Source organism: Sturnus vulgaris, chromosome 12, assembly GCF_052056855.1.
Source record: "Sturnus vulgaris isolate bStuVul1 chromosome 12, bStuVul1.hap1, whole genome shotgun sequence".
NCBI classification, from domain to species: Eukaryota; Metazoa; Chordata; class Aves; order Passeriformes; family Sturnidae; genus Sturnus; species Sturnus vulgaris.
Genome location: NC_142254.1, coordinates 14,891,996 through 14,914,954, shown reverse-complemented (window position 1 = coordinate 14,914,954; position 22,959 = coordinate 14,891,996). Strand labels below are relative to the sequence as shown.

General features: G+C 42.7%; 1 protein-coding gene across 2 annotated transcripts; it reads left to right on the top strand.

Moving 5' to 3' along the window:
- Nucleotides 1-22,304, top strand: NUTF2 (nuclear transport factor 2). Of its 2 annotated transcripts, none has more exons than XM_014880764.2 (5): nucleotides 1-115; nucleotides 8,571-8,695; nucleotides 10,621-10,692; nucleotides 14,753-14,851; nucleotides 21,733-22,304. In XM_014880764.2, exons 2-5 carry the CDS (start codon nucleotides 8,597-8,599, stop codon nucleotides 21,844-21,846), a joined length of 384 nt encoding a protein of 127 aa, XP_014736250.1. In that variant the 5' UTR covers nucleotides 1-115; nucleotides 8,571-8,596; the 3' UTR covers nucleotides 21,847-22,304. The 2 variants fall into 2 exon arrangements, with proteins under 2 accessions (XP_014736250.1, XP_014736249.1); XM_014880763.2 differs by lacking the exon at nucleotides 1-115 and adding an exon at nucleotides 6,051-8,196.
- Nucleotides 22,305-22,959: the final 655 nt, after the last annotated feature.

The following is a 22,959-nucleotide window of genomic DNA, read 5'->3' as shown; positions in this document are numbered from 1 at the left end:
CCCGGCATGCCGCGGGGCCGGGCGGAGCGGGGCGGGGCGGGAGCGCGGGCGAGAGAGGCAGAGGGGGCTCGCGCCGCGCACGGGGCCGCTGCCGCCGCCATAGTGGGAGCCGCGGGTGAGTGCGGGGGGCGCGACCGGGAATGGCCGCGGGACTGGGACCGGCACCGCCCGCGGGCCGGCACACGGCACCGCCACACCCCGCGCTCGCCCCTCGCGGCCCATGGCCCAGCCCCATCCCCGCCGCGGGGCGCTGCCGGCTGCCGCGGGCCAGGCTGGGCGGGAGCCGCCGGCCAGAGCCGCTCTGACCTTCCCCGTCTTTGAGGCGCCGGCAGCGCGGTCCCGGAGGGGCGGCGGCGGGAGCCGAGCCATCACCCCCTGTGCCCGGGACTGGCGGGCCCCGCATGTGGGTGGGCTGAGGGGGGTGGGCGGCCCCGACCCAGCTCTCCTGGCGGGAGCGAGGGGCCTCGGCAGGGGCGGGCTCGGCCCGCAGGCTCGGGGGGAGATCGCTGCGGCGGGGCCGGGGGATACCGGGGAGCTGCGGGCTGTGCCTCGCTCGCCCCGCCGGCAGCCCCGGCACTCCCCGGGCGCGCCGGCCCCGGCGCTGCCGCCGCGACCCTCAGAGGCACCGAGGCTTCTCCTCGGCCTGGTGCCCGACGGTGCTTCTGTGCCACGGCTCGGGATCGCAGGGAAGGGAGTAAAGGGGGTGAGCTGTGAGGAGATGGTTTGTGCAGGGGAGAAGGGGTACTCGGTTTTAATGTTCTCGCTGTTTTCTGTCTTGCCAGAAGGTTGTGAAAGGACTGAAGTTACCTGACATGGTTGAATCACTTTGTCACATTAAACGTGAAAGGTTCATGCTTCTTTGGAGTGAAACTACCAAATTGCCTGTGCTCAGTGATCTGCTGCAGCCATGTAGTTTTCTACTTTGAGTTGCCATTTTCCAGTATAATCTGGAAGAGATTATTCTTTTTCTTCTCTGTTGCCACTTTTCAGCTTTGAAAGCAATCAAAACCTGTAAAGGTGTGCAGTAGCAAGGAGTGTGTGTTACATTCTGTTAATGTGAGATCGCTTTCTGAGGACATTTAAATCTCCAAAAGTCTGTTCTTATAATTCAAATTGAACTTATTGTATGAGGCAGGCTGAAATAATAATTCAGCTAATTTGAAGTCCATGATTCCCAGTGTAAATATATCTTAGAGCTGGACATCCTGTATTGCAGTTGAACTGGGGAAAAAAAAAGCCCAGGTTTGAATGGGAATTGGGTGCAGAAACGTTGCTTGAAAGTGAATTCTCATTCCTTAATCAGCTGCCATCTCAAGTTAATACTCTTTAGTCTTCTTGAGAAGTTGTATTCAAGCACTGATTTGTGTGTAGTGACTTTTTCTTTTAGCAGAAACAAAAAAAAAAGGCATTTCACAGACCTCCACCTGGAAGTAGCAAAATTATATAGTGAAATGCTTGATCTCATTTTAAGTGAGGTGATATTTCGACTCAATTTTGGACTATTTAACTATTTTCCCACTGAGCCCCTAATTATTATTTGTCTAAAAGGTTGCAAGTTACTTGTTAGATGATTTGAAATATATTTGCTTAACATCTGTGTTTGTTCAGCTCTTTAGAAAAATGCAAATGTAACAACTTTCTGCAGTTCCCTCTGCTGGGATTTCTTTTGTCCCTGTTAATAAGAGAATCATTTAGCTAGTGAAAGTGTAGAGTATGGTAAGTTTAGGCCTTGCAATATATATTGATAGTTGGTAACATTGCAAGTATAGTTCTTTTAGTTGTTTTGAAACTCATAGATATTGTGGCAAGTTTTGCCATTAAATGTTTTGTTACTGTGTCTATAAGGTAAAGAAAAACAGGGTGTAGCAGTTCTCACCTCCAGTTCCCCAGTGCCTCCCCTATTTTTTTTTTTTAACTGAGCAGTCCTGCATTCATTTTGGGGAAAGGAAATGTGGCTTCAGACTTGAAAACTTGAATTCAGTTTTTGGCTGGCATGAAGAATACTGTGGAAAAAAGGGCAGTTGTGTAGCATTGTGGCTTTTGCTTAAGAACAAAACATTATGTTCTCCTATCCAGTTATGTGTAATATATATCTATATATTTGAAAATCATCCTGACTGACTCCGTGTGGCTCTCTTGGGTTTTCAGGTTGCAGTTGGGATGAGCATCAAGCTGCACGCACAGTGAAACCTTTCCCAGAGTCTTTCTCAGGTGCTTTGTGTACCAGTGGCCTTACACTTGCTGACATTTCTAAAAAAAAATGTACTTCAGGTTGGCATAATTCCCTCATTAATTTGTTTTAACGAAGTTGGAGGAATAAAAACACTAAGAAGGGGAAAGTAAATGTATTTCCCAGAAGGAAATAGGCTGGACCTTATCTTCCCCTTTCTCCCTTTCCATTCTTCCACTGTTCACATATCTCGACTTAATTATTTTTAGCTATAAGAGCATATTTAGGATAATGTAATTTCTTGCACAGAGCAGTCCATGGCAATTACTTGGTGGAGGTCTCTGAAGTCAATGGTTTCTGATTGGCCTTGAGCTGTAGTTCGCAGAGGGTTCTGCTCTATGGATCAGTCAACTGCTGTGGAGATAATTGTGAAATACGTCAGAGAAGCACTTCTTTCCTTCAGTCTCCGAGTGCATAAATTTGTTCCTCAACTGGAAATTGTATAGATTTTCAAATGGAGAAAGATTGGCTGCTGAATTGGCATTTACCAGACAGAGATGCAATGTGTTGAAGATAAATGGCTGATGAGGCATGATGCGCCTCAGAAAGTTTCAGTATTTCTGCATCCCTGTGTTGCTGTGCATTCTGTCTGGCCTGGGCTTGTTTAGTCTAGGGAAGACTTGAGCAGGGCTTAATCACAGCCTCCAGTCTCTGACAGGCCATTATCAGGAGAATGGAGCCAGGCTTTTCTCAGGATGCCTCGTGGCAGGGCATAACTGGAACAGATGGGATTCGGGTAGGACAGGGGACAGCTGCCCTCTGTATGAGGGCAGTCAGGCGGGGGAACAGGTTTGTCCTCCTGCTTTGAGCTGGAGGAGGTCCCTTGCAAACCTGCTTTATTCTGTGATAATTTGCATAGTTTCTCTGTTAGAAGTGTATCCTTTGCTAGAGAAGGATGATCTGTTATCAAGTGGTTCTTGGTGGAGTTGAATAGATGACCTGTTTGAAAGAAGATTAACTGGTCCTGTGGTGCTGGTTCCATTGTGTTCCTAGAAAGTGCACACTGGAGACACTCCTGTCTTTACAAGTTTTAGTGGCAAAAGAAAACCAGTTGAAGGAAAAGTAATCTAAACCTGTTGGCTATTTTACTTACCAGTCTAAAGATTGCTGACTCTCTAATCTGAGTGATCTAAAATACCTGCATGATACAAATTGCAAGAGTATCAGGAACTGAAAAAGCTGAGAGCACTTTCATTGTCCTGATTTTCTTTTGTTAATCAGTAGTGAAGGGTGCAGCAACTGATGGTCTGAATCATGTTTGCTGTGGGTTCACATGTGTCACTGGAGCAGCAGTGCAGATTTAAGGGTGGTGTTGGTGCTGTTTTGTTGCACTGATTCTCAAGTCTTCCAGAAAACAAGCTTGAATTCAAACTTAAGAGTTTTACTTTGGTGGTGTGTTGGGCTGACTTTACTATCCTGGAAGTGTGGTTTATTTATGATGAGATTACTTGTGGAATAAATATAGTCATGACTGAATAATAGAAGGCAGTTTTCTCCACTAGCATTAGAATGTGTTGGTTTGAGGTTTTTCCTCTTTAAATTCAGTGGGTTTTTTTTTTTAATGTTTTGCAGACCAGAAGGACTTTACAGACCTTCTTTGCCTGTGGTGGTTCATTGAATCTTTGAATACAGATCGCTTTTTAAATTTCGCAACCCCTGGCACATTTTTCCTGTTTTTCTTTACCAATTTATATTTTACTATTGCTCGTGCCAGCTTTTGTTGACATTTTAGAAAATGTAGTATTCTTTTAGAATTGCAGACCTACTTTGCTCCAATTCAGAATGACTTATTTTTTTTAATTGATAGCAGCAAGCTTACATGTGTCCAGGTCTGAGAATGTGCTAAAGCATAACTGCTGGCTGAAGCAACTTTTTGTTCTTTCTCCATACTGCTGTGACAGTAGCTCACCTGCTCCAAAATGTCACTTTGTGTTTCAGAAAAGGCAATCTGGCAATCTCTTTATTAGTCTTCTTTTTCCAAGTTAAAAAAGTGACTTTTCCTCAAGCTACCCTTCTAGTAGCCCTGGTGATGCTACATGAGCAGGAAGATGGACTTTGTGCTGCAGCAAACTGACAGAATCATATGAAGGAAGCAGTAGGAGAACAGGTTTCATCGAGACTGGTGGCAGAAATGAGTCTTTGAAGGACTGAGTTCCCCTTAGGAGTTATGGGCAGCGTTGGTGTGCTCTTGCTAATCTCCCACCCAGAGCTAAGGCAGGAGGGGTGGAAGAGGGGTGAGGGTAGACAGAGACACCAAAGCTGGAACAAGCAATAGAAAAGATTCTGTATTTTTGGATTTTGTGGATTAAAAAGTCTGCCTGAGGCTGTGTGACCCTAGTTTTACTCACGGCCACTTACAGCCCATATGGAAGCTCTGTTCTCTTGTAGGTCTCTGTCTTATGGGTGCAGCTTTCTCTTTGGTGCTGCTGCTTGCTGGGTCACACACAATCACCAGGTTGGAAGAGATCTTCAAGATCATTGAGTCCAGCCCATGCCCTATCTCCTCAACTAAACCATGGCACTGAGTGCTGCACCCACTTGTTTTTTTTAACTGTAGTTTGTCCTGCTCACCTGCTAAAGCAGATGGATGCAAAGCAGTCAGCAGGGATGCCCTGGTACCTTGTAGGATGAGATGTATAGAATTGTGGTGAGAGATGTGTAGAGGGATGGAATTTACTCTTGACATGTCAGTGTGCAGCCTGGCAAAGGTATTGGAGAATTTTGTTTTGATGTCACTGCAAAAGGCCCCTGTGGAGATTCAGTTCAGCAGTGTCAGCATATACCTGTTGAAGACAGAGTTGCTGGTAGCTGCAGCTTTTGTGCACTGTATTGGGTTTCTGCTTCAGCACTGATTACTGGGTGGTATTTGGGATGAGGATAAATACTCTAGTACGAGCAGATTGCAAGAAATAGAGTGAATAATGTAAATTAAGTATTACACTATGTGCTGATAGCCCAGCTTTACTACTGTGCTTTTGTGAAGAAGCTGTTAATCAAATGGACCATGATGTTCTTAAGTGGATGTGAGGAGGTAGGTTTGGTTTGAAGTGACAAAGGAAAGGAAATTAATTAGCTTAAGGAAATGATCTCCTTTTCCATGGGGAATTAAGTTGGAATATCCAGTAATGCACTTACACAATAGTAACTTTCAGCAGGTGCCTTTGAAAGGACATCAGTGTCACATCTTAGGAGCTTTATAGTTTATTGAAACTTCTTTTTAAGTGAATAGTCTTATTTCTGTAACTACAGACAGATTTGAGTGAAGCATGGATGGATTTGGCTGGATGGCTCTGAAGCACCTCTGTGTTGCACTAGTGTTTGACAACATCATAACCCGTGCTTTCCTCACAGATTTGCAACAGATCTTAAAGCCTTTTATATTATATTTAAAAATACTGTGCTGATAAGTGTATCAATACAGTCTTATATGGGTTGTGTCTCACTGAAAGGGACTGGGCTTGATGACACAGATCACTCCCATCTTGTTCTTTCTTTAGGTACATCTCTAAGCTTCTTACATCTGTAATGACAGGCAGAAAACACAGGACAGCATGGAGGAAAAGGTGACAAATCAGAAAAGGAAAATAAACCTTTCCAGGAAGAATGAGTGTTCAGCAAAACCATGTGTGAATGGCACAGGAAAGAGAGTAAGGTTGTAGCAAACAAAAAAAATTAGTCAAGGATCATTAACTTTTTTTTTTAGCTTGTTCTCATTTCCAACAGAATCAATGTTATAACTGGTCAAATTTATGCTGTTTTTTATTTTATTTATTTAATAGTATTTTACTGATCAAAATACAAATACTTTTTTTAGGAGGAGATAGCAAGCTAACGTACTAATTTTTAGATCTAGAAACTGTAATTCTATTTTCCATATTTAAAATTCCTTCATTCCTTGCAGTCTCTAAGGCTTTCTCACAGTTTCAGGATTGAACAGAAGGCATCTGGTGCTTGAGTGAGGCTGTTGTGCCTTGAGGGACTAAATGAGGTGCAGTGCTGGCATGCAGCTTGATCTTGGGTTTGTATGATGGTACAGGGAGCTGCTAAGGGTGGATGCACATCTTGTGTGTGGGGAGGTTTAATATGGCAGTAGCTAACTTGTTTAAGCTTCAGAAGAATAACCTGGTGGTTATTTTGTTGTCCTTGACTTCAGTGTTAGATGTGTGACTGCTGACCATCAATACTGTCAACTAGATTTGACCTTAAGTATTTAGGAATATTTGGTAGTGATGTAACTTCATGTGTTGGAAGTTGAAGGTATGATGATCCATAAAAAGTGAATCAATGTGATTTTCACCTGTGCTGATTGTTGGCTCCACTGCAACCATCCCAAACCACACACTTCTAGGTACCCACTGGTCTGGAATGGAAACTGCAGGCATCAAACTTAAGTTCTACTACTTCTGGTCTCTCCAAATATGACTTGAGTCCTACCTCTCAGCAGAGTGGGCAGGAGAGTTTCCAGGGAGTTGGCGTCGTGGTTTTAGGGTGGTTTTTCCTTCAGCATAAAATCCCCTAATACAGGCTGAAGTTATTTGATTTCTGGGTCAACTCCAGGTTAGGCTGATATGTAACAATTATGGATGTGCCATCAGTACAACCTTTCTACTTGTAAAGAACTAGGTTTAAGTTGTTTGGAAGGTGAGTGTGGGGTTGGTTTTGGGTTTTCTTTGTATCTGTTTTACTTGGGTGGTTTTTTAATTTGCAATATGTTCTCCCAGAGGAGTGACCACACTGGGTGAACTCCTCCCGACTGAGGTATGTACTCAAGTATCAGTGGAGAGCTCATGATGGTGACTAACACCAGATTGCAGATATCTTTGGAGAGTTGAAACAATAGTGGTGTGGCAACAAGACTGAACTTTTGTTAGTGTGCAGGCTTGGTGAGTTTGATGTTGACTATACTGTCTAGGTGTCTGATTGTGAAATAAGGATGTTTAAAGCTGTTGTCCTTGGTAGTCGAATTTACCACTCTGAAAACACAGATGCTACCTGCTGTTAGGCCATTGATCTGATGAAAGAGATTTGCTCTTCTGTAAGTCTGGCCAAATTTGTGTGACCTTAAAACTTCCAACCTGGAGTCTGAACCCATTTCAGTTCCCATTTATATGAGTAAAGCTCAGACAGCTGAAGGCCCAAAATATGTAAAGAGCTTTCTTGCCCAGCTGTGCACAGAAAGCTGGGCCTGGGAGTACCCTCTGTGGAGATCTTGGGAATGTGTGTTTTGTTTCTCGTAGGAATTTGTCAAGTCTTAGACAGGTGTGTGAGTAATTGGCAGCTAAAGGAAGCCAAAGTAACTATTACGTACTGTGTCCTGAAACAGAATTTCATACCTTTCCAGACTTGCAGTGCAATTTAAACCTGTAACTCCCAAGATTCCTGGGCAGGGATTGCAAAGAGGGACTACTGGCTGACAGATCTAGATGTTAAGCAAGTATAGTTTGTTTGAAGTGAACTCAGCTCTTAAAATACAATGTAGGGGAGTTTGAGCGCAGCATTTTTGTGTTTTGAATTTTAGCACAATTCTTCAGACTTTCAGAGACAGATCAGGATAAATAAAAATGAATTTGCTTTCTTGAAAAATATGATGTCATGATAAAGCCATCAGTTTGGGCCTGTCTAGACTGCTGTACATGCTCTGTGCTTAATCCCTCTGGAATAGAGGGACTTGTGTTCAGAAGTGTGGGATGCCTTCAGCACCTTCACTAGGAACTGCAGATTCTATGAAAAATCATGGTTTGTATCTTGAAGTTATTACTGGTTCAAAGATAAACATCAAGTCTACTTCAGCCTCATTGAAGAGGATAGGCAGTAAGCTTGTGTTAAACAATGAGCTAGTGAATTAATTCTTGTTATGTGCCATTGACAGGACACTCTTAGAATGGCCTGTGGATGGTGAAATACCAGAGGAGCTAAATACATGAATCAGTTGGTGTAAGCCACTTGCAGACAATCCATGTTAACAGGTCAGTTGTTTACAGTAAATGAGATCAAGCTGAAACAGCGAGCACTTGCCAGCTTCTTCAGGTGCTGTAACTTCTGAAATATCTGAAGACAGGGTGGTAACACTTGGTTTTGTTCTTGTTCTCCACTTTTGTACATGAGATGTGACCTCACACTGAAATAGCACTACAAACCGAATCTATAATTAGAAATTAAACCATTCAGTATCCAAGACTTTTATTTACAAGTCTAGGATACAGAGGTAGTTTGTCCTACTTATCCCAAAGAAAAATTCAGGCCAGTTGAGAGGATCTGTGTTTCTCGATGTTAATACTCAAACCCAAGTGTTAGACTTATTCCTGTGATCTTTCTGATGATTTTGTTTGTTTATTTATAGTCACTGGCTCTGGTTGAGGATTCAGAATGGGAGACAAGCCTATCTGGGAGCAGATTGGATCCAGCTTTGTACAACATTACTACCAGCTTTTTGATGCAGACAGGACTCAGTTAGGAGCAATATATGTAAGTATCTACAGAAAGAGAGCTGGGGTTCTGTCCCATTATGTGTCTGGGATTTCCTGTTTTGATGTGTGTGAATACACAGGGTGGGATTGTGGGCTTTATCCTGGCTCCAGAATGCCAGTGAGTGCAATCACACTCACTTTTATTTATTGCTTTTGTTTTCTGTTTCAGTTTTGCTTTGAGCTTTGTTTGCCTTACAGGCAGGCAGACTCACAAAAGCCCTGTTTAGCTATAGGCAGTGATTTTTTTTTTGGAGGGGTTTGATGATAATCCTGTGATGAATTGCTCTGTAAAAGCAAACATTCTAGTCTTAGTTTGCCATTAATTTATAGGCTTGGATTTGCTTGGATCCCTCTTGAAGTGGGATGTAATTTAAGTTCTACCCTGTGTTTAGCAGTTCTTGCAGGTGTTTCTTGGACCTCATGCTATATTAATCTGCTGAACACCAAAATAGATTTAAATCCAGTTTAAACATGTAGAATAACATGTTTAATGAATGTAAATTTAGTTAAAATTTCCTCAAACATTAGTTTTTTAATTTTGCTTCTTATTTGGAGTTAAGTAGACTTGGATGCCAGAATTAAAAAACTGTAACTAACAAACCAAAGGAACATTAGCTTTTAGTTTTGAGGGAAGATTCCTCCAGAGCATGCAAAGTGCTGTGTTTGGAGTTGATTGCTGATGGTGAAGAATGCTGCTTGGTGGCTGAGGAGTTGCAGCAATACATTCAAGGCTGACAAGTCTTCTAGCAACATATCCTGTTTTTCTGGCTGGTTTTCCATCTGCTAGATGAGCTTTGTGAAGTTTCAGCAAGCTCTTGAGGATTTGAATGGTTCAACACCCTCTGACACCCCTCCTTATACCTTAGCAATATCCAGCAGCACTGATACCATTTGCTCTTGGGATTGTTGTGTACTTGCTACGTCCCAGATTGTTGGTTTACTTTGCCCAGGAAACTGTTTACAGAGCCTAGAGAGAAAGGAAACCAAGCAGTTTGTGTTCTAACTACAACTCTAAATATGGAGACTCTTAGTAGTTTGTATCTTATTACCAAAATACATTCAGTCCTCAAAATGGTGGTAAGCACAAACTAATTTAAATTCCTGGAGATAGGACTTTCCACACAATGACCTCCTGGCTTTTTTTCACCCTTAGGGTCTTTCTGCTTTCCATCATTCAATGTAGAGTCCTGTGCACATGTAATTGGGAAAACTATTATGCAGGTCACTGGTGTGTGCTGTTTTGTGGAGTTCCTGAACTGTGGAGAATGGGACTACCTTGTTTTGTGTGGCTGAAGTGTACCAAGGTCACAATTTGTCTAAATTTAGGGAGATTCTATAGAATTGGGCTTTTAATGATGAGCTTTTTCCCTTCAAAGACCCTAGGGGAGCAAACAAATTTTATGGCATGCAGGAATGCAGCAAGGAAGCTCTTAGATTTGGTTTGTATTCCTGTATCACTACTTCCACCACAAGATTCAGTTTATCTTTAGTGGTGTAATCCAAGTCAGTTAAGACTTTTGTCACCTATTCCAGGTAGGGATCTGGCTTGTCACTTTTGAATTGCTTGAGTTAGGTGAGTTGGAGCATTACCCTGGTGGTGTAACCCATGTTGTCAGTTTTCTTCATATATTTTTCCACTTGCTTGACTTTGTATAATTTTTTTTTTTTATCCTTTAGATTTTCTTCTGAAATCTAACTTTTATCCAAAGACAGGAGCTCTTTTTGCTGGTAAACTTACAATAATGAAATGTAGTCTACTTAATTTTTAGTTGATTGTTGCAAACTTCTTCAATTAATTTTGCTGGTTTCTTTCTATGCCCCTTTTCAAAGCTGGATTCTGAGGATTTTATGCTAAATAAACAAAGTCTCATCACGATTGCTCAAGGGTTACCTAAGTTGATGACATTTTTCTTTTCCCCTCAGATTGATGCATCATGCCTTACGTGGGAAGGACAGCAGTTCCAGGGCAAAGCAGCCATTGTTGAAAAACTCACTGTAAGTCTGTAATCCTTACTGAATGTTTTGGGAAACAGTTATGAAGACTAGCAGATAATTGGTTCTGAAAATTTGAGTTAGACTTAAGCAGTTAAAAAATCTTGAACTTGTGCTTCCAGCTTAGCTCTGCAAGAAATGTTATGAATTACTGCTGTGTAGTGGGTTATTCCACTGACAGCTCTAATGGTGGAATGTTAATTGACTCCATAGTTTGGAAGGTTATTTTGTGACTGCAATTGTATTTGACATTATTGATTTATTTTTTTTAAAAGGTCTAATGCATAAGCTGCCTCTGATCTAGAGGAGTGAAAGGTGCCTTTGCTCTTTTAAGGGCATGCCAAGGAAGAAGCAATAGCAAACCTGTTACTTGGATCTGTCTGTGATAAAGGCTAGACACATTACAGCAAGGAACAACTTGTTTTCTGATACGTAAACTGCAAATAAGTTCTATAGTGGAGAAGCTGACTTATCCTCAATGCAGATTTGTCAGCAGTTCAGATATGAGCAGGTATGGTTCAGGACTTTGAAACATGTATTTCCTCTTCAGCAAGTGAGAGGACACTGGAATTCCATGGTCGTTTAGTTAAACTAAAAGAATTTTTATCTTTTTGAGCAAATCCATGCTTCTGTTATAAAACTGGGGATACTTGCAAGCTGTCATGAGACTAGAAAGTTTGTTTCTCTTGCAAGATACGCAGAGGACATGCTTTTTAGGTCACCAGACAGTCTGCTTTGAGTATGGTATTTCAGACATTTTTATTACACCTTGAGAAGAAAAATAATTGTAATTTGGCACTTGGCTTATTGCACCACTACTGCTCCTGTGTTTTAGAATTGTTTCTTTCACTGAAGGCATCTTTAACTGTAAAGACTGAGGTTTGCCCTCAGGTCTGTACTTCAGGTACCTGTGTTCCTTTGAGAAGGCTGCACATCTCAGAAACAGCAGCGACTGCTTGCTTGTAGGTGGGGAGATTCCCAAGCTTCAGGGTTGCTTGTTTGTGTACTCAGTGTTCTTTAGACTTTTGGGCTTGCAGCCACTTAGATACCCAACCAGCCAAGCATTTGCTTGGCCACAGTGTCTGATTGCTGCCTTGGATTCAGCCCAGTGCAGATCCAGCCCCTTTCCCACTTTGACATAGCTCATCTTTACCTTCCCTGTCTCTGGTGCAAGGTGGACTTTCTGGATTTATGTGCCTGCTGCAGTCATAATTGGTGAGTGAAGACACACTACTCTGCTTTAGGGGATTTTTTTCTGGCTTGTATCCATCTGCTTAAAGTAAGGAGGAAATGCACTGAAGTTTCTCTGTGCCCTTCCACCGCCGTGGCTCATTATGGGCTGTATCAGCTTACAGTGACTCTAATGTTGTTCAGCATTCCTCTGTCAGCACTGAGCTGCCTGGGCTCCCGTTGCTGTGTCAGCTTCATGTGCTCACCTATTCTGCTTCTGGAGCTGCTTAGTCAGTTCAGCACATCCCTGAAAGTTTGACACTGAAATTCTTTCACACTTCCGTGGTCTTGCATCCTTCAGTGCCTGGCTGGTGAACTGATGTAAGCACAAAGAGGTGGCATTTTCTTTTAGATCAATTTCTTTGCTGTGTGACAGCAATAGTATGGCACCTTTTCAGTCTGCTAATATAGTAGGGAAAGGTTGTATGGGCATTGCTCTGCAGGCCTGGCACATCTGTACCTTGTTACAGCGTGGGAGTTGACACTTGTTCCTTCTGTCCTAATTGGTGCTGGACTTGTTTCACATAGAGTGCCTGTGCTAATTAGGGGCAGCCTGATTTACACTGAACATTTGAGATAAAAATTAAGTAGTTCTGTGAGTATACTGGACCAAGAAGGAAGCTGAGACATGTATTCTTGTTTCCAGCAGTGAGTTTATGCTACTCAACTTTATTCTTGCCTAATTTCTCTTACCTGACTTCAAGGAGATTCCATAGTTTTCATGGTGAAAGACCATTTCATAGTGAAAGATCATTTCTAATGTCAGAGGATGGTAAAAACCTTGCTTGTTATGTGGCTCCATGCTTTTTGGACACTTTTATTGTACTTTTCATACGACAAAATCCTTTACACCAGTACAGATGGTTGTCTGTAAGCAGCTATCCTTTTGAGGTAGCTTCTGCCTATCCTAAAAATCTAATCTTTTCTGTCACCTACACTCCTACTCTTTCCAGTGGGATTTCTCCCAATGCATCACATGAGTAGCTCACTAGGCTGGGCAGCTATTTGGGGTCCTTTCCTCTGAAGAGGACTATTATAAAATCTTTAAGGTTGGAAAAGATATCCAAGATAGAGTCCTACCTTTGACTGAACACCACCTTGTTAACTAAACCATAGCACTAAGTGCCATGTCCACTTGTTTCTTGAACACTTCCATGGGTACTGACTCCACCACTTCCCTGGGCAGTCCATTCCAATGCTTAACCTTTTCAGTCAAGAAATTCTTCCTGATGTCCAACCTGAACCTCCTCTGATGCAGCTTGAGGCCATTTCCTCTTGTCCTGTGGAATCAGGTACTTGAAACAGCCGTCTTACCCAGCCTTGCCTTTGGTTCCTTGTCACCGTTTTGCAGAGCTCTTGATTCCAAGCCTTTCCTCCTCCCTGGACACAATTGCATTAATTCCCCTTCATCCCTCTGCCTTTTCAAGAGAATCTTTTTGCAGGGCTTGTTCAACAAGAAGCTCTTGTGCTGAGACAGGACTAGGCTTTGGAGTATCCTTTTGTCAAAGGAACTGCCCAGCCTATGCTTGTGCAGGCTGTGTGGGCATTTTGCACATTCAAGTTCTGGATGGTGACCCTGGAAAACAGCCTGCTGGTCATTCAGAAAAGAAGGCTCTGGATTTGTGTTGTTACTAAATGTCTATTCCATACTACAAAGCAGTCAGTTCACTTTGCACTTCCGACTTGGTTGGGATTGCACTCCCAGCCAAGAGGAAACACTGCAGGCTGTGTTCTTGAATAATGTCCTTCTAATTAGAGGGCTGCTCACTACACTTCATTTGCTTCCTCAGGTCCTGATCCTTCCACAGTTTCTGTGTTCTCTATTATCTAAGGATTTAGCTTCCTGGAATTCTTCCTTGAGCATCAGGCTTGTAGAGCCAAGATTGTACTTCATATCCGTTACTGCAGGACTCGTGTCTCTACCTAGGCCTTCTAGGAAGTCTTTGAGGCTCCTTCCACTAGAGGGAAGTGCAGAACTTGTTGAAGTATGCATTTGGATCTATTTCAATCTGTTTCCAAACCAGGGAAATGCAGCAAAGGCATCCAGGTGCCACCTGAGGTTTGAATAGCCACGTGCTGCCATCCTGTGCAGTTCCTGGACTTTGAGTATCTGCCACATGGTCACCCAGAGCTCCAGCCATGCTGAACTGCCACTAAAGCACCTAGCAGCAATGCAACTTTTGGGAGAACAGTCCCAAAATTGCATTTTTACAGATATTTCACATTCACTGCTTGAAATTGTCCATGTTGGAATGTGAATGTGGTCTAAGTTTAAAGACAGGAATTACTCTCCAGTCCTTGGTGTTTCTCCAGGTGTGTTCCTTACACATGTACCTCCAGGCATACTGACATTGGCTTAGTATCAAGGGAATTAAAAAGGGGAAGGGTGGAAATGTGGATTTCAAGTCTTGAAGATTTCTTCCACTTTTCCTTTCCATTCATAGCCACTTTAACAAAGAAGCAAATTCAAAGTTGTCTGGTGAACCTCAAGTATTAGATGATGGAATCTTTTAACACAGTTCAGAGCAGAGGTTTGTTCCTTCATCGTAAGAACTTTGAGCCTACAGATGATCTGAAGCCCTTCAGGCAGTGCAGTTAGAGTAGGAAAAGGTACAATTTATTATATATGGTGACATTTCCTCTTTTGGTGCTTGAAAAACACACCTGTTAAAATTTACCCCGCATGAGTAGTGCCCTCATTTGCAACAGTTCTCTGTGCAGTGCTGCCACAATAGTCTAACACTTCATAATGTTGGATTTGCTCAATCTTTTTTTGTAAGTTAAATAATTCAATTACTGTACATTTCCTTACTTTGATTTCTTTTCATTGCAGAGCCTCCCTTTCCAAAAAATACAACACAGCATCACAGCACAAGACCACCAACCTACACCTGATAGCTGTATACTCAGTATGGTAGTGGGACAGCTTAAGGTAAACTCTTTCCATTACAGGTTAATGAGTGCTTATGTCTTTAGAATCCTTTTGCAGGATTCTAAATCATCTGATTTCTGAATATATTTAAATGCTCTCATGGGTGGGGAAGGAACAGGGGTAAGCTTGCATTGGGATATTGTTCCTCTGCTGTTCAAGACTGTCAAGAAATGCTCCTTCCTTCAGATAACTAGTGCTAGGTAAACCACCTGTAATTTGAGTCATGTGGATTTTACTGTGCAGACAAATATCATGAGGGTTCTAGAGGCATCAGTATTTTCCTTACACTGATGCAGTAAGGCTTTGGTGTCCTCTGTTGCATTTAAAAGCATTGTCACAGTGTTCTTGGACAATTTAAACACGTCTAGTTTAACATCATCCTTGATGTAATGTTTGCATTGAACTCTGATTTAGCAGACTTCATTTTGTTAACTGATCACCCTTCAGTGAGTCCACACTTTTTCTTTACTGTCACAGGACACAAGAATGCAATCCTGATGTTAGTACAGTCCAGTACCTTTGTAATCAAAACTGATTCAGCAATGGGGATGTTGCCTCTGAGATCAAACACTTGTTGAAACGGCCGCTTCTTGTGAAGAATCAGATTATTTTATTAGTATCATATTACTGTGTGAGTGATACTAGTGAACTGTGTAAACTTACCCAGTCTGCCAATATACCAGGGCCACATACTTATAAATTAATGAAGCTGCTTATGAATGAAAGACATTATCCTGGAATTTGCAAAAAATACTCTGTATGTAAAGTCAGCTGCAGGCAGAACTTGCTCACAGTGGGTGGTGTTAGTTTAAAAAATGTGAAATTATGTAGCAGTAGTTATAAAGTTAGCAGAGTTTGTTTGGTCCAGCCATGCTGTGAAGTCAGGCTTGTAATGCCATCCAGTCTTTAGAGTTACCTGCACCCAGTTTGTTTTAAAACAGCTCTTTAGATTTCCTTTTCCTGCTAACTCAATGGCACCTCTAGTATCAAAGCATTCAAACTTCCACTGACTCTGTACTCTTTACTAAGCAGACACAGGACTGAATGTTGGAGCCTGCTTGCTAAGCTGTTCTCTTTGTTTTGGGCTGGGCAGCTGAGAAGAGCAGTACCCAGTGTAATGCATCCACTGCTAAACCTAACATAGGCAGCTTTGGCTCTCATTAAAGTTGCTCCTGCTTCCTAGCTGCAAGTTGGATTCCAGCTTTTTTGTTGCTCAGTCCCAGCTGCACACACTCTGCAAAAGCAGCCACATGTGACCACAGAAAGCACTGAAGTACAGGACAGACATGCTGATCTCCTCAGCCTTGCTCTTGGGTGTGCACAAAATTCTGTGATGTGATCAAAACCTTTTGACTCCATGTTTTAGGCCAGTCACATCTGCACCTGGTTTTGCAGTTTTTTAAGGTTATTGCATAATTATCAAGCAGATTGCAGCTTGCAACAGTGATTGTCTTGGATCCTGTGGCAAGATACCAGATTCTAAATGATTCTGCAAAGCTATTGGGTTTTCTCAAACCATAATTCATTAATATGGAGGGATTGTAAGTGCAGTCTGGGAGCTTTCCATAAATACCATGACTTAGAGTAGCATTTTCTGATGTATTTTTTTAACCTCTGAGTAATTTCAGCTAGAAATTACTCAGTATAATTTGTGGAACATGTGTTTGAGCATCCATGTATTTGGAGAGAACATGTTGGGTTAAAGTATGCCTACTGTCATGGTCAAATCCAACTTGCTTGTGAATTTTTAGTAGGAGAGGAAATGTTTTTTCACTCTTCACATGTATGTGTCTCAAACCTTAGTTTTAAAAATCACATTTTAATCCCTAAGAATGATGCTTCTCACAGAACAAGTGGCCAGAAAGTCAACTTACAACTTTAACATCACTCTTCTGCCCTGTGTGATATTCATAGAGGTGGACAAGTGAAATATCAGGAACAGTCTGTGGCATGAATGAACCTGGCTGTCACATGTAGAGAATGCTTTTTCTCATGCCAATTCACACGTTGACAGCCATTTTACTGCGTCTCAGTGCTGCTCTGTGTACAGTACCGGAACTGAGAACAACTGGGTGCAGGTGGTGCATTTTAACAAGTGGCTCACATGTAGCTCCACTTGAGCAGGGAACACTGCAACAGGCAAATGTGGAGCTGCATACTCACTGTTATTTAAAGCTGCCTTCTTAGTGGTGTGGCTGCCTAGCCTGCATATGTTGTTCTTGAGGAGAGCTGTAAGAGAATTTTGCACAAGGAAGGGCACTTCCAAGACCACCAGTAGCATGTTAATATACCAGTATGAATTATAAGTAAATTAAAAAAAAAACCCAAGGTTTTGCAGCAGAATAATCATCTAAACTGAGGGGCCTGGGCACAACAGCTTCCTTGAGAAGATGCTGCAGAGTAACAGAGCATCTAAGTAGGTGAATGTCACTAGCAGGGACCTAACTTGATGGTTAAAGCAGTGCAGTAATTGCTTTCAAAGGTCCTCTTTAATGGATGCTGATAAGTATTAATATTTGGGTGGGGTTATCCTTTTGTAGAGGTATAATAAATATACATCCCCTTATTCTAAGCATATTTGTTTTTATTGCTGTTCATTGTCTGAGTGCTGCTTGCTTGCTTCAACTAGGAAGAGTAAGCATCAGTTTAAGGCTTTAGGAGTGAATTCTTTTTGTGTGACCCTGCTTTGCCAATGTTCATCCAGAATGTCACCCAGTATCCTCAGTGTGCTTCACCTACTAATGTATTTCTCCTGTCATGCTCAGGCAGATGATGACCAAGTTCTAGGCTTCCACCAAACCTTTTTGTTGAAAAATTTTCAAGGTGCCTGGGTATGCACCAATGAAGTCTTCAGGCTAGCCCTCCACAACGTTTAACCCTCTGCCTTACCTGTCTTCCAGTCCTCGCTGTCCTGGTTGAGTAAGGAGTGCTCTCTTCTTGCCCTTCTGTCCCTTAGCTCGCTGAGAAGCATGGCTGTGGCTTGTGTGTTCTCAGAGCCATGTGGCAGATCTGTGTCTCTCTCCAGAGTGTGATTTTTGAAGTGACTGATGCAGAATTAATTGTGAATAACTAATTGTTATGCGGTGTTTCCTAGTCTTAAAAGGAAAAGGAAATTTGCAATTAAAATCACTGGATATTTTTGTAATGCATGCTGAACACTTAAAGCATTGCTTAAAGCCTGTTAAATAAGGCTTAACATGTGAAAGAACCTGCAGTCTCAAGTAATTAGCCTTTCCTTTGAGGTTTGTTGCAACCCTGCAGTTCAATCAATAATTGCTGGGGGTGCTGGTGAAGAAGTAAAACCCTCTCTGACCAGGCAAGAGGAGGAAAGCTGTGTAGCTAAACCTGAAATGCAAAGCAGTGTTGCATCTCAAACTCTGACATGACTCACTGCTCTGTGTGCTGAGGCTTCCTTTTGAGCCTCCAGGTGAGAAAGGATGTAGAAAAGCTGAAAGGTCAAAAAGCTGCCAAGACTGTGGGCGATGAAGAGCCTGTGGAACTGGGAGAGAAGGTGGCTAAGGGCAATCTGATTGAAATGTCAGTGAAAAGTAACTGAGTACTTCCAACAACCTGAAAGCAAACTCTTCTCAGTGGTGCCAGACAGTGTAACAAGGGACAGTGGCTAGAAACCATAACTTGGAAGGTACAGGTGGGACACAAGGGAAGATTTACATGGGAAGATTGAAACCCTGGGAAGTGGTGCCTGGACACCTTGTGAAATATCTGTTCTGTGAGAATTTTAAGACTAATAGACAAAGCTGTGGCTGATGCAGTGAAAGATGTTCCTACTCAGGACAGGAGGTTTGGATTAGATGATCTCTAAAGGTCCCTTCTGTGGACCAACCCAGCCTGTTCTGTGGCTCTGTGATGCAGAGCTGCTGTAGCCTGTGCTTATGCTGAGAAAAAGGCTAGCCTGGAAATCAGAGGATTCTTCCAGTCTGATTCTGGAACTTCTTTAATTTTTGTTTTAATTCAGTGATGTCACAAAGGGAAGTTTTATAGGAAGACTAAAGCCCCTCCAAGCCTGGGCTCACATCTGGAATGCAAATCCTGAGTTGGACATGCCTGAATTTGGAGTGAAAAGTAAGGATAGAGAGTTTCAGTGGTGCTGAGCTGTGATGGAGATCTAAACTAAAATGGGATAGGATTAGTCTGTGTTTTCTGGGGCATCTTGAGTCACTGAACTATGAGCCTTTGCTATGTGCTGATATTAAATAGTCAAAATTTGGGAATAGACTATACAGTATATACCTCACCTTGAATATAGTCGAGGATTTTCCTTGTTCTTAAAGTATACTGTTCCTCTATGATATGAAGGGATAACATGAAAGGAATAAAGGCAATAATAATGTGTGACTTCATTGTGGGAATTTGCTGTCTGTACCACACCAACTGTTTTGGGGAGAATTATTCCTTTTTAGTCTTTCTTCATGTGTTCAGCCATGAATTTCTTAAGGAAGGATGAAATTCTCCTTAAGCCAAAGCATCAAGAGCTGCAGTGCTTTTATCAGAGCCTACGTAGGCTTATCAGAAATCAAGGAGACCTACACTAAAGCTTGTCTGGTGATGGTATTTCTTTTTCCAGAGGTATATTTTGAAGCGTTCTCATGTCACTAATGACAAGCTCAAATTTGGTGTGAAAAGTATTTATACAACTTGTAATAGATGCCTCAGTGATCTGCAACAAGGAGGGCAACTGAGAGTTGAGAACCTGCCAACTCCCAAGTGGTGGCGAGGCTCTCCTGGGTTACACTGGACACCCAGGAGAAACTGGAAAAGGCACAGACCCACAGCTTCAGTGCACAGGCCACCTCTACAGCACAGATATGTGAGCAAGTGTAGTAGGGATAATACTTCCTTTGAAATAACTGCCATGACTGCTGTCATATGTGCTAATGCACTAGATGGGCAGTTGGTCTAACCCAGCAGAATTGCTTGTGTTCCCACTGGGCTCGTTCCTAGGGAGCCTCTGCCTCATGCAAAGCAGGTGTGTCTCGAGGGACAAGCTGCCCTGTTTGTCTGCTGGACAGTGACTGCTGGCACTTGTCTTGCTTTGAGGATTTTTCTCTCATTCAGTCATGTATTAAACACTGACTTGCTTGTATTCCTGGCCTTACTTGTTGCCTTCTTAATTTCTGGCTGTAGTAGTTTCCTCATTCACTTTGTTCTTCATGGTTTTATAGTAATTTGTCTTGCCTTTGTTCTCCCCATTCTCATGTTTTTACAAGCTGAAGAGTTGTACTCACTTTACTTTCTTCAGTAGGAAACTGTCCTGTAGTTGGATCATTCTTCTTGTCCTTTTATGACTATTATAGCATTTTATTTTTTAACTTTTAAGAAATGCATGCAGGATTTGATATGTGGGTGTTCTCTTCCTATTTATGCATTTGCTTACTTCCGGGTTTTGGTTCTTTGTTCTTCCCTAACAACTGCTAACCCTGTGCTTGCCTTGATAGCTTTAGAGCTCTCAGCTGGTTTAATAAATAAATATATATCTATCATTATTTCAGTATCACTTTCATGAGGGGCCAACCTAGGGCCCACTTTGGTTTACCTGTGAATTAGCATACACTTACTGAAACTGCACTTCATGTACACCACTTAACTTCCTAGGCAGCCATCACTGTGAAATCCCTGCAGTGGTTTTTGGATCTGGATGCTTCCTTTCCATGCACCTGATGCCACCAGTGTTCTGGCAGACTTGCTGTTCTGTGATACAACTGATGTCCTTTGCAAATTGGTCCTCAAAGCTGACTTGTTTCACAGTCCATGAATATTACTTTTTCAAAGTAAAGTTTATTTTTAGTTTTTTTAAAGTAAAGTTTCTTTTTTGTTTATTCTGTAGTCTGCTTTGCTCTTCAGACTTTCCACTTTCTTTCAGTGAACAGCAGTAGAGCATTGCCAATGAACATTCAGTGCTTTCACAGCTTTTTTCATGAACTGCTCTGGCTCTTTTTTATAAATTTCCCCCTTTTCTGAAGCTGACTAGTCACGTGTTGATAAAATAAAGCTTAAAATCCTCCAAAAATGCTGAATTAAACACACTACAGCCACCATCAGAAGATTGTTTTGTAGTTGGTCCTTTGTGCTGTCCAGATTAAATCCTGTTGTGTGATTTCCACCTGTTTTGGGAATCATTTATGCTATTTTGAAGATATAATTCTTGCACGATGTCTCTGAGAAGATGGGTAAATAAACATTAGGTGGGAGTACGAGTCTCCCTCTAATACTATTTTCTACTTTAGTAGTAATATTGTAAATACCCAGACACGCTGTCAGAGGCAGGAGTGGAGGCACTGCTGCAGTCATTCCCTGTGCTTAGAACACATTGTCACAGCTGATGGGAATGTTCTGCTCCCTTCCAGCTGTTGCTGGACAGTGGAAGTGGGAAGTACTGTGTTTCCAGCCAGCTGCATCTGCTCTGGCAAGGCTTTCAAAACCCAGATCACCTGCATCATCCAGGCAACGTGTTGATACCAATCTCTACAGAAACTCCCTTCTGCCATCAACCCAAAGTTCAGCAGCTAAAAATTGAACCACTTTCTTTTAAGCTTGATTCCCGGGCAAGAGATTTGTGATTCAACACTGAGGCAGGCATGTTCCATCAGTGTGATGAGTGACATGTCAGCAAGTCTTCCACAAAACCCCAACTTCAGATGCCATTGCAGGATTTCCATGTCTCTGGGCCCAGGATGTTTGTCTGCAAAGCCCCTCAGAACAGACCCTCTGGTGGTATTGGTGTGTCCTGGGGTACTACACATCTTACAGCATGTAATGTCACTGTTAATGCTAGCTTGAAGTTGTCTCATCATAAGTTTTGGAATAAGTTTCTCAAAAAATGAATGTTTTGAACCTTTTCCCCCCCCTCTGTTTCCCCACAGGCTGATGAAGATCCTATCATGGGATTCCACCAGATATTTCTATTAAAGAACATCAACGATGCCTGGGTTTGCACCAATGACATGTTCAGGCTAGCACTGCACAACTTCGGCTGAGCTGCCCATCCCGAGGCACCCGGGCTTTTGTTTTTCTTTTATTTTTTTTCTTTCTTTTTTTTTTTTTTTTTTTCGTTTTTCTCCTCTCCTCTTAACTGGTATTATCCACACTCACGGAACATTCCAAATATCATACACAAACCTGCAGCACTGCAGAGCGTGAGCAAGCAAGACTTGTGACCTGCCCTTCTGCTGAGTTTACATTGTCACTAGATGAGTTTCTTGTGCATGATGTTTGGAAGTTAGACTTAGCTGCATTTGATAAGAGAAATTTGTGTTGTACCAGCATGCCTCGGAAAGAATTTATAATGCAAAAGGTTGTTGTTTATGTACTGACAAATTGCTCTATAACCCAAAGAAATGAAAGAACAGCAGCCTGTACAGCCCAGTTATTGATTTGTTCAGATGTTTCAATGCTACATGACACAATAAAACAGAGATTTTCTTAAAAGTTTAAATTATTTTTATGAGTTGGCTGTGGAGTGTGTGATAGTGCTTGCTGGGGGTAGACTGTGTCTGTCTGGTGGGGAAATGCCTGCAGAGCTGGACCTCGAACTGAACGATTCCTGACAAGTTTTAGCAGTGATTGCAGGGCAGGTCTGCCCTCCTCCATACACCTTTCCCTCTCCTTCTCAGCAGCTTTCCTAACAGAGCCTTCTGGTTCTGTTATTAAGATTGACAGCTGAGTTCTCACCTGCTGTATTTTACCAATGCAAATTCCCCAAATAATACAGCAGGATGACAACAGTGATGGTAGTTGTAGCCAGTCTCCGTGCCCTCTCAAAGCCGAACACGACACCTGTTTCTTGGCAGGCAAACACCGAGGGTGGGTGCCATGCCGCTCTCCGGGAGTTTGTGCCTGAAGCTGTGCTGTGTGTGCAGCCTGCTCTCACATGGCGTGATCCGGCGTGTGCAGGGCTGCGCCCAGGGCGCCTGTCCCCAGCCTGCCGCTGCCGGCGGTGGATGGAGCGCGGCCGGGGAGCCTCGGGCCGCGCTGCCCGGCCCGGCCCCGCCACTCCCGGCTCCGCCCGGGCCCGGCCCCGCCCCCGCCGCGCCGGGAACGCTCCGTTCGGGCGGCGGTTTCCGCCCGGCGCTCGCGGGGCCGGGCCGGAG

Excerpts from the sequence above, each read along its gene's own strand:
- NUTF2 (XM_014880764.2), top strand. The coding sequence starts at position 8,597 with ATGGGAGACAAGCCTATCTGGGAGCAGATTGGATCCAGCTTTGTACAA. Across the intron at positions 8,696-10,620 it reads CTCAGTTAGGAGCAATATAT|ATTGATGCATCATGCCTTAC; the intron begins GTAAGTATCTAC and ends TTTTCCCCTCAG. Across the intron at positions 10,693-14,752 it reads CCATTGTTGAAAAACTCACT|AGCCTCCCTTTCCAAAAAAT; the intron begins GTAAGTCTGTAA and ends TTTTCATTGCAG.